Source organism: Perognathus longimembris, chromosome 11 (assembly GCF_023159225.1).
Source record: "Perognathus longimembris pacificus isolate PPM17 chromosome 11, ASM2315922v1, whole genome shotgun sequence".
Lineage (NCBI taxonomy): Eukaryota > Metazoa > Chordata > Mammalia > Rodentia > Heteromyidae > Perognathus > Perognathus longimembris.
In genome coordinates, this window is record NC_063171.1 from 42,188,263 (window position 1) to 42,204,437 (window position 16,175).

General features: G+C 41.4%; 2 protein-coding genes across 2 annotated transcripts; both read right to left on the reverse strand.

Annotated features, from left to right (window-relative positions):
• Positions 1-817: 817 nt before the first annotated feature.
• On the reverse strand, positions 818-1,285 carry LOC125360192 (late cornified envelope protein 1A-like). The gene has a single exon (XM_048358225.1). The coding sequence runs from the start codon at positions 1,283-1,285 to the stop codon at positions 818-820; it is 468 nt and encodes a 155-aa protein (XP_048214182.1).
• A 6,651-nt stretch (positions 1,286-7,936) lies between these two features.
• On the reverse strand, positions 7,937-8,383 carry LOC125360193 (late cornified envelope protein 1C-like). The gene has a single exon (XM_048358226.1). The coding sequence runs from the start codon at positions 8,381-8,383 to the stop codon at positions 7,937-7,939; it is 447 nt and encodes a 148-aa protein (XP_048214183.1).
• Positions 8,384-16,175: the final 7,792 nt, after the last annotated feature.

The following is a 16,175-nucleotide window of genomic DNA, read 5'->3' on the forward strand; positions in this document are numbered from 1 at the left end:
CACACACACACACACACACCCCACATCTTTGTTTTGGGAATAAGCACTATTAAATAATTATATTAAATTATTTTTTTAGTTTTTAATTAGTTCTCATGCCTGACCCCTACCAAAACTAAGGCATAGAAGGAACACATGATCAAGCTACCCATTCCCAAATTAAAACTTCTCATATGCCAAAAATCAACATATAAGTAAACTTGAAAGATAAATTACTGTTTTGTGTTGATACAGTTCTTTCATGTTGAATGCTCATTCATTGCCCTTTGTATAAATATCTAATATAGAACCATGTGCCTTGACCCACATTTCTCTTGTCCCACAATTTACTATTCTGAGGAAGGCTAGCAGATTCTAAAGATGCACTTCATACTGGCTGTTAGACATACTGTTGCTCTCCTTAGAGTAAATAGGTGTAAAATCAGATGAACCTGTAAGAGGACAGTAGCCCCGCCTGTACTGTCGTTGTATGCAGGAGCAGTTGCCAGACCCACACTCCAGATCCAGGCATGTCTCTCAGCCAGGGCAAGGCTGAGCTTCACCAGCTACCATGGACCCGGGGAAGACAGTAGCAAAAACAAGCAAGAGTCTGGTGAGGCTTGGTTAGACAGACTTTATTGTTTGGCAACAAGGAAGTGGGACCCTCAGCATCTAGTGGAGCAGAGCATCAGAGTCCTCCACAGGAAGATTTCAGCATCTCAGAGCCCAGGGTGTGGAAGCCATGGGGTGCAGACTGGAAGCAGCACAGCAGATCTGGGCAGGTGTTCTACACATCAGCCCCTCTAGCTTTGCTTCTCTGAGGTACTCATGGCCTACATCAGCAGCAGCCTCCAGATTTCTTGCTGCTTCCACCACTACTGCCACCGCTGCTGCCACAGCAGCTGCTGCCGCCACCACTGCTACCACAACAGCTGCTGCTGCCACCACCACTGCTACCACAGCAGCTGCTGCCGCCGCCACTGCTACCACAACAGCTGCTGCCGCCGCCACTGCTACCACAGCAGCCAGAGCTCTGGTGTCTGCGTCGGAGAGATCGGCGAGGCCTGTGGTGGCTCAGGCAGCAGCCGCCACCCCCAGAGCTGCAGCAGCCCCCAGAGCTGCAGCAGCCGCCACCCCCAGAGCTGGAGCCGCAGCAGCCCCCAGAGCCAAGGCTACAGCAGGAGGAGACAGGAGGACACTTCGGGGGACACTTTGGGGGGCACTTGGGGGCAGGGCACTTGGGAGGGCACTTGGGGGTGCACTTGGGAGGGGGCTGGCACTGCTGCTGGCTCTGCTGGCAGGACATCTCGGCAGGCAGGGGTTCTGGAGCTGAAGGAGAATCAAACACAAGTCAAACTCTAGACCCAGAAACCATTTTCCCACTCTTCTCACTAATTCTGTTAGCATTACTTGTAATAATAAAACACACTTTCTAGTATTTTCTGTTTTGTTTCCTCAGGTTTTTCCCATGGGGTGGTGAATATGATGGATATACCCTGTGTGCGTGTATGAACATGTCATAAGAAAATCTCTTATTTCACACAATACAAAAGAAAGGTAGGCAGTTACAGTTCTAATGATCATGCCCACATTATCATCATTATCTCCTTCAAAATTAGGTAATTCCATCTATTTTAAAATAGTAGTAAACTAAGACCAAATGGTATGACTAACCATGTCCAGGAGTCCAAGATTTATAATTAGAGGTAGAATTCTTTCTAACAACTTCTAAGATTCTGAATTCTTCAATGTAAGGGACATTTCAGAGGGAAAATACAGATCTACACACAAACATTTACACACACACACACACACACACACACACACACGCCCCTAGGGCCAGTCTTGGACTGAAATCCTACCAATTACACTTTCTGAGAAACTGAAATTTTACAAAGTGGTGCAATATCATTCTTGTTCCAGTAAACAAAATATTTAAAAAAAGAAAATACTATTGTATTTCCACTTTCAAAGGGATATTACTCAGTAGGTCCATATTTCAAAGGATCTGGGTGATTACCCAGAAAGGAAAGTCATACCCATAAAGCAAAGACTGATAACCCCATCAATTCCTTCAGATCTAGGACTTGGCCCCTGGCCCTGTCATGACAGCCCAGAGCAAGATGTCCTCAGCTCGCCCTCTGATGGAGAGACTCGATGGGCATCACGGGTCTCACGTTGATGATGACCTAAACATCCTGGCAAGTACGTGAACAAATTCCAGACCCAGACTTCTGTGGGCTTCCTAAGACTAGAGTTGTCCCTGATTCCCTCACCTGGCTCCAGTTCTTCCTCTGGGAGAAAGGATGTATTTGCAGAGGTCGGGTCCTCTCCTCAAGCCTGTCCAAGTGGAGCCATTCTCTGCATCCCCTCTGTACTGAGGGTCCCACTCCACTAAGGAGCAGTTTGTTCTCTCCAGAGCCCAAAGGAACAGGCAGCCAATTCTCCTTAATACCGTCCATTGGTCCCAGAGTCCCACAACCCCTCAGTCTACTTGCTTCTACTAAAAGCATGGACTCCATTCCCAGCACCCTGGCCAGCTCCCCTCTAGCTCTGGTCTAGCATTCCTCTGCAGAAGCTCCTGCCCGGTCCCATTGGACACTTACTGTTGTCACCGGCAGCACAGGAACACTGGACACCTCAGCAGGTGAGTGGATGGAGGTGCCCTGTCCCTCAGCCCTTTTATCTTGGTGTAGGGCTCTGCCCCAGGCTGTGAGACAGGGCCTAGGCATAGGAGGCCCCGCCTCCTGATGCCCACGTGGTCCTGTGGATGGTGAGGACCTGATGTTCACCATGGGGCTCAGGAACGCTGCTTCCAGCTTAGACTATGACTTAGGTGTGAGGTAAGGAAGTGAATTCCTGACATCACTGACATTGATCACTCGGACAGTCCCTGCCTAGAGAGCAGCTCCATGCTCATTCTATCTTATTTCCTGTCTCTTCCTAAACCGATCTTTGTTCCCGGTAGCTTTGGTTGAACTATTTTAAACAGTCTTGTAGTTTTTATATATGTTTATTTCTGTCCCTGTGCTCTGAAAAACTGTGCTGTGTGGGTGTGTGTGGACATTTACGCAGGCCCAACCCTGAAATAGAAACGTGCTAGGTATAATTGTTGAAAGATATTTAACCTGTATAATTTTCCATTTTAACTGTCATAATGGAGAAAAGCCCATGAAGGAATACATGCATACAAAAAAAAGCACGTGTGTGTGTGTGTGTGCGCACACACACACACACAGAATGTATGTGATTGATATTGGAATCTGATGGACTCTTAACACATGAAATGTGTAACTTGCTAAGTACACAATGAAGATATGTCTCTATGAAGGCAAAATATTCACTGTAGGTGATTGGGAGTGATCCAATATATCTTACATGTCACAACAAAGCCCATTATTTTCTACAATTAACACTTGCTAATAAAAAAAATAGTACATATTCCTTCCGATGAGAATGAATCTCATTGGTATCTTGTTCATTTACTTTATTTAAATTTTTGTTGTTATTGGTTGTGGGGCTTGAACTCAGAGACTGGGTACTGTCCCTGAGCTCTTCTTTGCTCAAGGCTAATGCTCTATCACTTTGAGCCAGAACTCTATTTCTGGTTTTCTGATGGCTAATTGGAGATAAGAGTCTTACAGACTTTCCTGCCTAGGCTGGCTTTGAACCACAGTCCTCAGATCTCAGCCTCCTGAGTAGCTAAGATTACAGATGTGAGCCTCCAGCATCTGGCTTTAATTTTGTCTTATTTCTTTGATATAGGAAGTTACACAAATATGAATGCTATTCTCCTTTCTTTTTTATTCTTTAAATGCTTGAACAAAGGAGCTGTCAGTCAACAAAGCAGTTTATGAATGTAATGCATCCTGATCGATGCCATCTTTTTCAGCAATGAATACTATTCTTATTCTCTGTTGCTCCAATTTTAATATATGTACTCCTGAAATATGCATCATTCTTTTCATATATTAAATTTTTTTCTTTTCATTATTATTTACTTAGGTGATACTGGAGATTAAACTCAAGGTCAATCCTTTTGCTTTTAGTTTACTTTTTACATAAATTCTCCATGTATTTCTTAGTTCAATCTCAAACCCAGATCCTGTTATCTCTACCTCCTGAGTAGCTGGGATGATGGGCATGTGCCACCATGCCTGACCCCATGTGTATCTTTTTTTTTAATCTAATGTGGGCATATGTAGGTCAAGAATAAGATGTAAAGTAGGTAAGGAGTGTGTAACGGGCAACAGAAGCAACGGCTTTGCTCTGTCTTGCTATGAGGTTTTGAATTTCTGGAGATCATATTGAGAGAGACCATCGTGGATACAGATGTTGAAATGGAGGAAGAGGAACAGTGTTGTGAGATATTGCAAATCTACTCCTTTTGGTGAGAACACACCACTACCTGTAGGGAGGTGGAGACTGTTAAGAACAAGAGTCTTTAGTTCTTCCACATGACTGTGTTTGTGCTGTTAGTTTCTAATCCCCTGTTCTTTCTCCATCTTCCACGTATTCATGAGTTTTCTGGGCCTTATAGGAAATGAGTGTTTGGAATCTGACATTTTAGGACTATTTTTATTAGTATACATTAGTTATATCAGAGGTGGATTTTATCATGATATTTTTACACATGTATGCAATATATTTCAATCAACACCCCCCGACACACACATCAATGTCCCTTATGCTCTTCTCCAAAAAATTTCAACAGGTTTCTTTGTTCTATTTTCTTACATATAAATAACCTTCTTTGTCCATATTCATCCTTTCTTGCTGTCTTTGTTAACCAGATTCCCTCCCACACATTTTCTTCTCTCCATCATGTGACATACCAGTGGATGAGATGATCATAAATTCTTTGGAAGCTTGGTATGGATTTTATATTTCTACACTCATACTAATTCAACCCTGGGCTATGCCTACAGAGAGTATTTTCTGACTTTAAAGCCTCTCAGTAGCATGAGCATTGACTTTACACATCATAAGTAGCTATTCCTTATGCCTTAGGCCTCACTCATAGCAATCCACACTCTGACACAGCATAGTGAGGAACATGTGGTCACATGACCTCGAGAGATCTGTTGCTGTTTCAGCTGGGTATAACGTTCGTTCTCCTCCTCAGGTTGTTCCAAACTGCTTAGTAATGGGGCATGTCAGGTATTGATTGCTGGGTTTTCACAATGGCAGCTCTTCTCGGAGTCTCAACCTCTGACTTACAGGATGATGAGGCTGAGATACCATGTAGTCCAGGCCTCTGCCTCTGTGCAGGGCAGCACCCAGGTCCTCAGTTGACCTTCCCTGGTTGGAATGATTGAGTCAGCATCCTATTGCATGAGGGAGACTGGAATTAAGTCTTGCTATGAACTATGATGGCTTAGGTGGCAGGTTAAGATGAACATCTTGACCTTCTCAAGGTTTCCATTTGTCAAGGTGTCTCTTCATGTGCTCAAATGTTCAGCCTCACATGGGATAATAGAAGGAAACACTCCTGAGATCTAGGAGTAATTCAAAGTGAACAATTATCTTTACTGTGTGCCCCAGATCTAGCACCAAATATATTACACATTTTCTGTTTCCTTACCTCTACAAATCCTCTAAAAATAAAAACTATGAAACAATATTCTTAATAAAAATTCAGTTAATATTTAATAGTATCATAGATAGGATTTGTATTTTTTTCATTGATTTATTTTATTTAGCATAATGTGTTTATGATTCATCCTAGAAATGGCATATATGTAAATTTCTCCATTATATAAATGTACCACATTTTCTTTATGCAGTCATCTGTAGATGGACAAATAAATTGCCTCCATCTTATCCTGTCATGAATAATGCTTCTATGAGCCTAGATATATGACTATCAACTGTTTTGCATATCAACCATACTGTTTTCAGAGTCACTCCTTATTCCTTCCAACAATGAGCAAATGTTCAGATTCCTCTACATCCTTATCCATAACTGTTGGGTTTTTTTTCTTTTCTTTTGTTTCTGCTAGACAGCTTTTGGGGTTTAAAAGATAACTTATCTGGTTGTTAATGTATATTGACCTGAATCTATTTTCATGTGTTTGTTAGTCATTTTTATATCTTCTTTGGAGAAATGTCCAGTTGAGTCCTTCATCCATTGTCTATCAGGCTGAGCATTTGTTCATTCATCAGCTGCAGGCATTTGTTGCATATTCTGTGTATTAACCCTCTCTCATATTTCCAAATATTTCCTCCCATACCACACTTGGTCCACCCACTGTGTTGATCGTACTAACTTATGCATAACCTTTTAAATAACAATAGAATGCAACTTTTTGTTTTTATTTTTGTTCCCTGTGCTCTCATCCCTATAATGAAGAATTCACTGCCAAATTCAAAGGAATTACTTCGATTTCCAGCCTGTGAGAAGAACCCTCAAAGCCTTTCCTAAGGATGTTTCTTCCATGGATATGTGTATGTGTGTGTGTGTGTGTGTGTGTGCACGTGTGTGCTTTCCATCCAGTTCCCAGACCTGCTGTTAAGTATTCTATTGGCCCTGTGAGGTTTCCCTTTGCTTTTTGTGGAGCATTCACCTATGGTATATCTCACTTGTCAGTCTCTCGGTTCCAGGCCTAAGAAAGCTGCAGTATCTGAACCCAATATTCCACTTGCAAAATCTTTTACAGAATTGTTTACTTGTTTATTCTTAATTTGTATGAATCCTCTGCTTATGAACAATTTAAGTCCTGTTGACGTAGTATACATCATACATCATACCTTTTCCAAAGTTACTATTTTCTTTCCAGAATTTTAACACTATTTTTCTGCCACTTAGACTTTAACTTTTTAATATCTCTGTTTTGATTTTTTAATTAAAGGGATAGAATGAGTTTCATCATGAGATTTTTTTCACAGTTGATGGTATATCTAATGGTCATATTCATTCCCCATCACATTTAATTCTCCCCTTGTCATTGCTTATCTCCAAGTCTACTTCTGCTCTCATGTCTTTGTGTGTATGTGTGTGTGTGTGTGTGTGTGTGTGTGCGCGTATGTGTGTGTGAGAGAGAGACAGACAGACAGAGAGAAAGAGAGAGAGAGAGAACACTGGGCTGGGACTTACACATACTAGATAAGAGTTCTACCACTTCAGATTTTCAACAGGTTTTAGGCCTTTTATAGTTATTTTGTTTTTGAAACTGGGTCTCACTGCTACTGCTTCCTAGGTAACTTTGAAGTTAGAGAATTCAGTTCTCCAATAAAGTATTCATGGGATAAAATAAGGACAGGAAAGAAAAATGACTAGTTGGTTTGTGTTGGTTTAGTTCTTTCATTTGTCATGTTTAATCTCTGCCCATTGGGTAAATATCTAATAAGGAACCCTCTACCTTCCGTTTCATGGTTACTTGGTTTATGCTCACAGTCTGTAGTAGTGAGAAAGCTAGTTAGCAGTTTCTGTTTGGTATCACATTGACTGTTAGAAATATCATCAAACCTCTTACAAACATGGGACAGCAATAAGTATGAAATAAGACATAGTTACAAGAGTACAATATATTCTAGGCCTCCCTGGCCACCCACAGACTGGACTGGCCCTCTCCGTAGGCAGGAAAGGCGACTGGAGTTTATTCTCCACACCCCATGCACGTCAGCCACCTGACCCACACTCCTGAGCCAGGCTCTGTCTCAGCCAGGGCCAGTGGATCCCTAGCTGCTGACACAACCTATGAGGGTGACACCAGTCAGAAAACAGGCAAGAATCTTGTGATGCTCAGTAGGAAAGGCTTTATTGTGATGTACACTGAAGAAAAAAGGCGACTTTAGCAAGCGGGGGAAATCAGAATCTTTCCTAGGAAGATTTCAATATCCCAAAGCTTGGGGCATAGAGGACACAGGGAGAAGGGAGGAAGAGCAACAGGCTGGGGTGGGGCTTCTGTGCTTCAGTTCTTCCAGCATTGCTTGACTGAGGTCCTCATGGTTCAGGTCAGCAGCAGCCTCCAGACTGCTGGCTACTGCCACCGCTGCTACCACAACAGCTGCTGCCGCCACCGCTGCTACCACAGCAGCTGCTGCCACCACCGCTGCTACCACAGCAGCTGCTGCCACCGCCACTGCCACAGCAGCTGCTGCCACCACCACTGCTACAGCAGCCAGAGCTCTGGTGTCTGCGTCGGAGAGATCGGCGAGGCCTGTGGTGGCTCAGGCAGCAGCCGCCACCCCCAGAGCTGCAGCAGCCCCCAGAGCTGCAGCAGCCACCACCCCCAGAGCTGGAGCCGCAGCAGCCCCCAGAGCCAAGGCTACAGCAGGAAGAGGCGGGAGGACACTTCGGGGGACACTTAGGGGGGCACTTGGGGGCGGGGCACTTGGGAGGGCACTTGGGGGTGCACTTGGGAGGGGGCTGGCACTGCTGCTGGCTCTGCTGACAGGACATCTCGGCAGGCAGGGGTTCGGGAGCTGAGGAATGTCAAGGACAAGTTAGACTCTCATTATGACCCACCTAGCATTACATAGAAGCAGAACATCATCTTGCGTAGTCTTAATTTTTGTTTTCGTTAACATTCTATGAACTTATCTTTCATAAAAATAGAATGATTGCTAAAGGGGTGGAAAATATGACTAAAATACTTTTTATACATATATGAAAATGTTACAATGTATTATTTTTATTAGTTTCACTTCAAATTCTTTACCATGTACTCATCATCATCATCATCATCATGATCAAAATCAGATAAAATAATTGCCATGTATCATAGAGTATTATGTTGGTCTCAGTAAGCTGAGATCAACTTATATTATAAAATGTGTCTGAGTCACAGTGTAATAAGTGGCAGAGGAAATTAATCAGGTTGCCTTCAGGTTTATAATTATTTAAGAGTCATTGGGGTATGTATATATACATCTATATCTATATCTATATCTATCTATCTATCTATCTATCTATTTATCTATCTATCTATCTATCTATGAGCATGCAATCATTCCATTTTGTCCTAACTTGCAGTAATTCCCTTCTTCAGGTCAATATTGCAAAACAACTTGGAGATTACCAGGCTAGTAAGCTTACACCATTTAAGAAAAGATAGATAAAACCCTCAATTTCTGCAGCTAGGACTTGAACTCTACTCCCCCATGTCAGGCCAGAGCTCAGATATCCTTAGCACCCTGCCTGCTGAGGTGAGGGTTTGGAATGGCAAGCCTGGGACTAGTATTGACCTAATGACCCTGGTAGTTATGTGAACAAATCCTAGACCCACTGCTTTGTTCATTCCCTAAGTTCAAAGTTTCCCTTGCCCCTGACTTGGCTCCTATTCTTCTTCTGTAGCTAAAGAAGGGCTGAGGTGGGGTCAAGTGACGCCACTCTCTGGGATTCAGTATCCCCATTTCACCGAGGACCCATTTGTTCTCTCCACAGCCCCAAAGCATTGAGTTCTCCCTACTGCCTCCCATGGGTGGCTGAGTCTGCTGTGTCCACTCTGTCTTCGCTAAGCCTTCCTCTACTGACAAAACGTCCTCCAGCCTGCAGCACCCTGGTCAGCTCCCCTCTAGCTCTGGTCCAGCATCCCTCTGAGGGAAGCCCCTGCCCCCGGTCCCATAGGACACTTACTGCGGTCACGGGCAGCACAGGAACACCGGACACCTCAGCAGGTGAGTGGATGGAGATAGCTGGTCCCTGACCCCTTTTATCCTGGTGTAGGGCTCTGCCCCAGGCTGTGAGACAGAGCCTAGGCATGGGAGGCCCCGCCCCCTGACGCCCACATGGTCCTGTGATGGATGGGTGGAGGGTATTCCTCACCAGCCTCCTTCAGCCCGGCTCAGGGATGCTGTTTCTTGCTAGGAATAGGGCCTTGCAGAAAGCAAGAGTGACAAGTGCTGTGACAAATTTACGTGTGCTCTGCTTAATCCACTTTAGCTAATGGGAATCTCGAGTACCTCTTATTTCTTATTATTGGAACTTGAGTTCATGTTTCCTTTACTTTCTTCTCATTGTTTGTTTTCCCTTTTTGCATCCTGACTTGGATTGTCATTCATACATACAATTATATTTTCTTCTCTTAAATTTAAGTCACCTTCTTAGCTACTAGGAATTTTCAAAACTCCATCCACAGCCAACTTTTATACCCTCTGAGCCAAGAATATTTGTCTTGTCTTTGAATTGTTGAGAATGGAAACCCAGGGATATTTCCTGATACACAAATATTATATTAAACTCAAAGTCCTTTGTCCATAATATTTTACTTATTTAGAACTCAGCCATATTCCTTCCTTAATTGATTGTCTGTGGCAGAGTTGAGTGGCCCAAAATATTTTATCCTTTATTTTTTAAAAAGCAAACAAACCTGTAAGCCCTATGTATTCCTTTGCTTTGTAAGACCCTTGTATCCATCAGACTTAGTAAACCATTTTTTACTTTCTTTTAGTTCATTTTTTTCTTTAATTATAAAGTACAGATGATAAAAAGCACAAACAAGTACATTGAGCTAGTCAGGACATAAGAAAAGAGTCTACAAAAATGAGATGTTGTGGGCTGGGAATATGGCCTAGTGGTAGAGTGCTTGCCTCTTACACATGGAGCCCTGTGTTCAATTCCTCAGTAATATATATATATATATATATATATATATATATATATATATATATCCAGAAGTGGCACTGTGGCTCAAGTGGAAGAGTGCTAGCCTTGAGCAAAAAGAAGAAGCCAGGGACAGTGCTTAGCCCCTGAGTTCAAGCCCCAGGAGTGGCGAGAGAGAGAGAGAGAGAGAGAGAGAGAGAGAGAGAGAGAGAGAGAGGCCTTTATATTTCTTTTTAAGAATTAGCTTTAAGGAATTGTACAAAGGAGTTTCCATTCAAAGTATCACTTTATGAGCACAATGCATCTTGAACAATGTTACCCCTTCTATCATTCTTCCCAGATCACCTTCCCATCCCCTATCTCAAGTTACCTGCTTCCATTTTCACACATATAATTTGAGTATTATTAATCTATTCATCCACCCTTCCTCTCCTCTATTTGCCTTCCCACCTTACCTGCATATTTCTTAATAAAGGAAAATAGATACCATTTTTACAACACCACTGCTTTCCAAAGATGGTAAATCTGGGTTTGGAGTTTGCTTGCTTTTATTCAAATTATTTACTCTTGTTTCACATTTTAGGCTCACTTGAAGTATTTTGTTTACTTACCTGCATTTTAAGTTTAAGTATATTGATACATTTGATCAGGCACAGCCAGGAAAAGAGTTTGTGTGGAATACCTGGTGAATTCTGTGTCATTCTACATAACTGGAGTGACAAATGTCAGTTTCTAGGATCCCAACAAGCAGAAGAAAGAAAGGACAAGGGTAAGAGAAGAAGATAAGGGAGGCTAAACCTGAATTCTAGGGACACTGTTGAGGACAGAGGTCAAGGACCTCTGCCTGCTGCAAACCCCTGGAGTTCTCCCCCTTTAGGGAGAAGAAGAAGGTTTTTCTACCATTCTGCTTTCAGTAGATGAAGAGAGAAAGCAGGAATTTACAGATGGTTTGAGTTGGTCTACAATGCCAACATAAACCCACATAATTAACACCAAAATGGAGAGACAAAGGGTAAAAGGCAAACCAATGCAACATCAATACTTGCAAAACTGTATGCTGTAAACCACCTGTACAACTGGTGGTTGGGGACTGGGGAGAGGGGAAGGTGGGAGAAAAATGAAGGAGGAGGTACCAAGTTTGATAAGAAATGTACTCACTGCCTTATGTAACACCTGTAGCCCCTCTGTACATTGCTTTGAAAATAAATAAATAAATTTATTTTTTAAAAACCTACATAATTAATCAGAAGAAAGCACATTAAAACCAGAAGCAGAAAGACAAAAATCTCTCTCCCCATCATCAGTGGCAGATATACTGAGAAGAAGCTGAACTTCACCAGCACGCGAGTGATTATAAATATCTAGGTCCTTAGGGAAAGAGTGCAGCTAGTTTACATGTAGTGGCAAAGTATGAATATGTTTTATGCAAATGTGCTGGGGTGTGCTAATAATATAGGGAGAGACTAAATGTGTGTTAATGTAAGTGTACACACAAATATTTCATAGTGATTTTGGTGTGTGCATTTCTGGGTATTTTCTGAGCTCTTTCTTTGCTCTCACCTTCCTGATTTTCCCCAGTAGCTCTACTTCCACAGAACTCTTCTGGAAACCATTGCTTGTGGCTGTTTAATAGGATGACTGTAGATACCTCAGTTTTCCAGAGACAGTTTGAGTTTGTGCTTTTTGTCTCAGTATATTAGCATAGATCTCTATAATTTCAAGTATGTCGTTTGGATATTTTTTGTAGTCATGTTATCATTAAATGAAATCTTCTCAGGTATAAAGCCTAAACCACTTAGTCTTATATTCAAGAAAGTAAATATTCAGCCCTATACAGTTTCTACAGGATTTTCTGTGTTTTGTTAAGAGCAGGGCAATCTTTAAAGCCAATTTGGTCTATTAACCCTACTTTGAGCAAGCTAATTCCTGCTTCACCTGTGTTCCTTTTTACTTTATGTGACGTATCTTTGAAATAAGACTGATTATTTCCTGGGCAAAGGGTCTGGATGTGATATACTTGTATTCCCCTAAGGTTTCTGAGAAGGGATATGCATACAGTATTTCATCAAGTGGTAACTGAGAATTTGCAAATAGCTTTTCCATGTGACTTAAGGCTGTGCCATGAGATTGATCCTAAAGGATGCACAGAGGCAGTGGTGCTGGGTCCCACAGAAACCGCCTTCTAAATTACTCAAGGATAAAATTTGCTTTTGTAGCTCTCTTAACTATGGGAGAATTCAGGATATAAATTCCTTGGTTACAGAGGTAAGGCTACTCAGAAGTCCAGTTCAGGATTCCTGGGATGATGAACTGAGATGCCATTCAACCCCACCTCAGGCTCTAGGTAGCATAACACCTGAATGTCAGTTCATTTGACCATCCAGGCAAAGGTCAGCAGCATGGTATAGCACTATGGTGACTCATTTCTAAGCCTTGGCTACTAGATTCAAGTGAAGGAGTACCATCTCAATAGAACAAAAAAGGGTTGTTGGCAGAGATTGGGTTTTGAAGGTCACAAATTCATCAAGGGCATCTGTCTCACACTTCTCATCTTCAGGGGATGGGAGGAAACACAGTTGATAGACATTCATGTGAATTATTTTAACCTCATAAATCCCTTTCTGCCCCTTCCAGAGATAGGAACTTACATATTCAAGAACTGAATTTGTTCCTTTCCCTCCCAAGTCCTTTATTTTGCATTATACATCATGTTTAATCACACACTTCAAAGAAAATATTTGTGACTTCTAATTCACTGAGAAAGAAAATTATTTTGACCGAAATAAAGGAAAAGGAAAGATTTAAAATGGCAAGTACATTTTAAAAACTTTAAAAATCCACATAGCAGATAGCACCATAAACAAGACAGAAAGAAATGTCAATTGGTGTAAATCATAAGACATTTGCTTGAGCATAAAAAAATCCAGTTTTGCAAATCAATAGGTGCTATGCATGTAATGTATGCCAGGAAAGCAAACACCAGAAAAGACATACACATTGCCAAAAATCAAACAAAAACCTTAAGATATGTTCAATAACACACAGGAAGAAAAAAATAAAAGGAAATTTCTTGGGTTTTTTTTTGGAACTATTTTCATGTGTATAAGGTTGGTGAAAATTGAGTGCCTAACAAATATTAGCTGATAGGAGGAATGAGCTGTGTTATTCTATTGTATAATAATAGATTATGTGTCTCAAATGATTAGAAGAGAGGAAATATACTCACCATAAATGAAGACTATCTAAGGTGACAGATACACTGTTTACCCTGAATTATTTACTACTCAGTGAATACATGAATTAAAACATATGATACTGCGTAAAGGTATGTAATGTGCATTAATTAAATTTTTATTTAAAGTTACCAAAAACCTCGTAGTGTTGGATGTATACAATAGGGCACCCATGCTTTGTGTATATGAAAATAAATTGGCATACTTATTCTTCATGACAATGTGACAATTCATTCATCCAACACACTGAATGGTGTGTAAATGAATTAAAATGTAAGATGGGTATAGTCTTTCCCAGTGTTTGAACACCTAGGAATTTAATCTAAGAAGCTAAGGGAATGCTAAAACCAAAACAAGAATGTTCCCAGTAGTGAATTAGAAATAGCTCAGTAAGTTCCTTGAACACAACACCAGAGTTCTTATATCGGTTGGAACATAACAGAAGATTAACATTAAAGATGCTATTTTTATTTAGTTTTATAGTCAAGGAGATGTAAAGAGGGACATATGTAATGCACCATATACATTTCTTGTCAAAGTTGTTACCTCCTCCTTCATTTTTCTCCCACCTTCCCTCCTTCCCAATGCATATGTAAGGCAGCGAGTACGTTTCTTGTCAAACTTGTTACCTCCTCCTTCATTCTTCTCCCACCTTCTATCCTCCCCGATTCCCCTCTCAAATTATACAGTTAGTTTATAACATATTGTCTTTTTCTTTCCTTCCTTCCTTCCTTCCTTCCTTCCTTCCTTCCTTTCTTCTCTCTCTCTCTCTTTCTTTCTTTCTCTCTCCCTCCCTTCCTTCCTTCGTTCCTTCCTTCCTTCCTTCCTTCCTTCCTTTCTTTCTCTCTCTCTCTTTCTTTCTTTCTCTCTCCCTCCCTTCCTTCCTTCCTTCCTTCCTTCCTTCCTTCCTTCCTTCCTTCCTTCCTTCCTTCCTTCCTTCCTTCCTTCTTCTTTCTTTCTTTCTTTCTTTCTTTCTTTCTTTCTTTCTTTCTTTCTTTCTTTCTTTCTTTCTTTCTTTTTCTTTCTTTCTTTCTTTCTTTCTTTCTTTTTTTGGCTAGTAGTCCTGGGGCTTGAACTCAGGGCCTGGGCACTGTCCCTGGCTTCTTTTTGCTTAAGTCTAGCACTCTACCACTTGAGCCATAGTGCCACTTCTAGCTTTTTCTGTTTATGTGGAACTGAGGAATCGAGACCAGGGCTTCATGCATGCAAGGCAAGCACTCTACTGCTAAGCCATATTTCCAGCCCCAACATATTGTCTTATAAGTATCACTGTTGCATTGGTTTGTCCTTTGTCCTTTGTAATGGATAATTTAACAACAAAAATAATTTAACACTTCTGTGAACTATCTCTTTAACAAAGACTTAGCAAGGGTAAGGGCAAAGATGCTGTTTTATCTATTGTTATATTACAATTTCATCCCACATTTTAATTTTCATCAATTAGTTATGCAAGGGGGGGTTTCATTTGACTCTATACCATTACTTCTATCAGACTCACCTCCATCACTTCCTTTACTCCCTCCTCTTCCCATTCCAGTTTCACACATTGTTCCATTTTCACACATGTACATAAGTATTTTATTATATTCACCTTCTCTGTTCCCCCTCCCTTCCCACTAATTAGTTAGGCTGGGAGCTGGGGAAAGACATGGCTGTTACGTTAGGTATACCCTGAGCGTATGGTCAGAGTTTCTTTCCTTTAAATTGCCAGCTCTCAATGGTGAGAGAAGAAAATGGATCTGTACTCTCCTCTTCATCTTCACCTTGAAAAACAATCATTGACCATTTAAAGTCATACATGGTCCTCAAAACCATTGCTCTCTAATTGTGGAAGAAAAGGATGTTATTAAAAACTGTAGCATCAGCCAGATGCCATTCCACAGGGGAAAGAAAAAAAAAATCTCTCCCCAAATATCAAAATACCAAAATATAGATCTGAGGTTAAGAATCCTTCCTTTTTGTTAAGAGGATTAAGACAATATTCATTAAAAACAGTTCCTGGGTTAGTGACTGAACAAAATAAACCTCTGAAGAATGCTTGTGTGGAAATGACCGAATAGTTAATTGCTCCGCCCAGCTTTTTTATTCAGGCCAAGTCAAGCCAGCACCCCTTTCAGTGATGATGAGCCTATCCGAATTGAAGCCTAAGTAGTGCTTTCTGATTAGCTGAAAAGCCTCACTCTGGTGTTTTGGCTCCCTCTGGCTGATTCAAGGAACCACAACACAGGCCACCTGCCTGTTGGGTGGTGTTCAGTCAGTATGCTGGGGAGCATTCCTAACAGCTGCTTGCTTCACTGTCCTTTAAATCCACCTTCACCAAGGTATCTGAGCTTCTTGTCTACCCATCTTTTATTCTTTCTAGATGTCCAGTTTACCCAAGCCACTTTCCACCACCAGCACACCCTATGCTTTTCCTC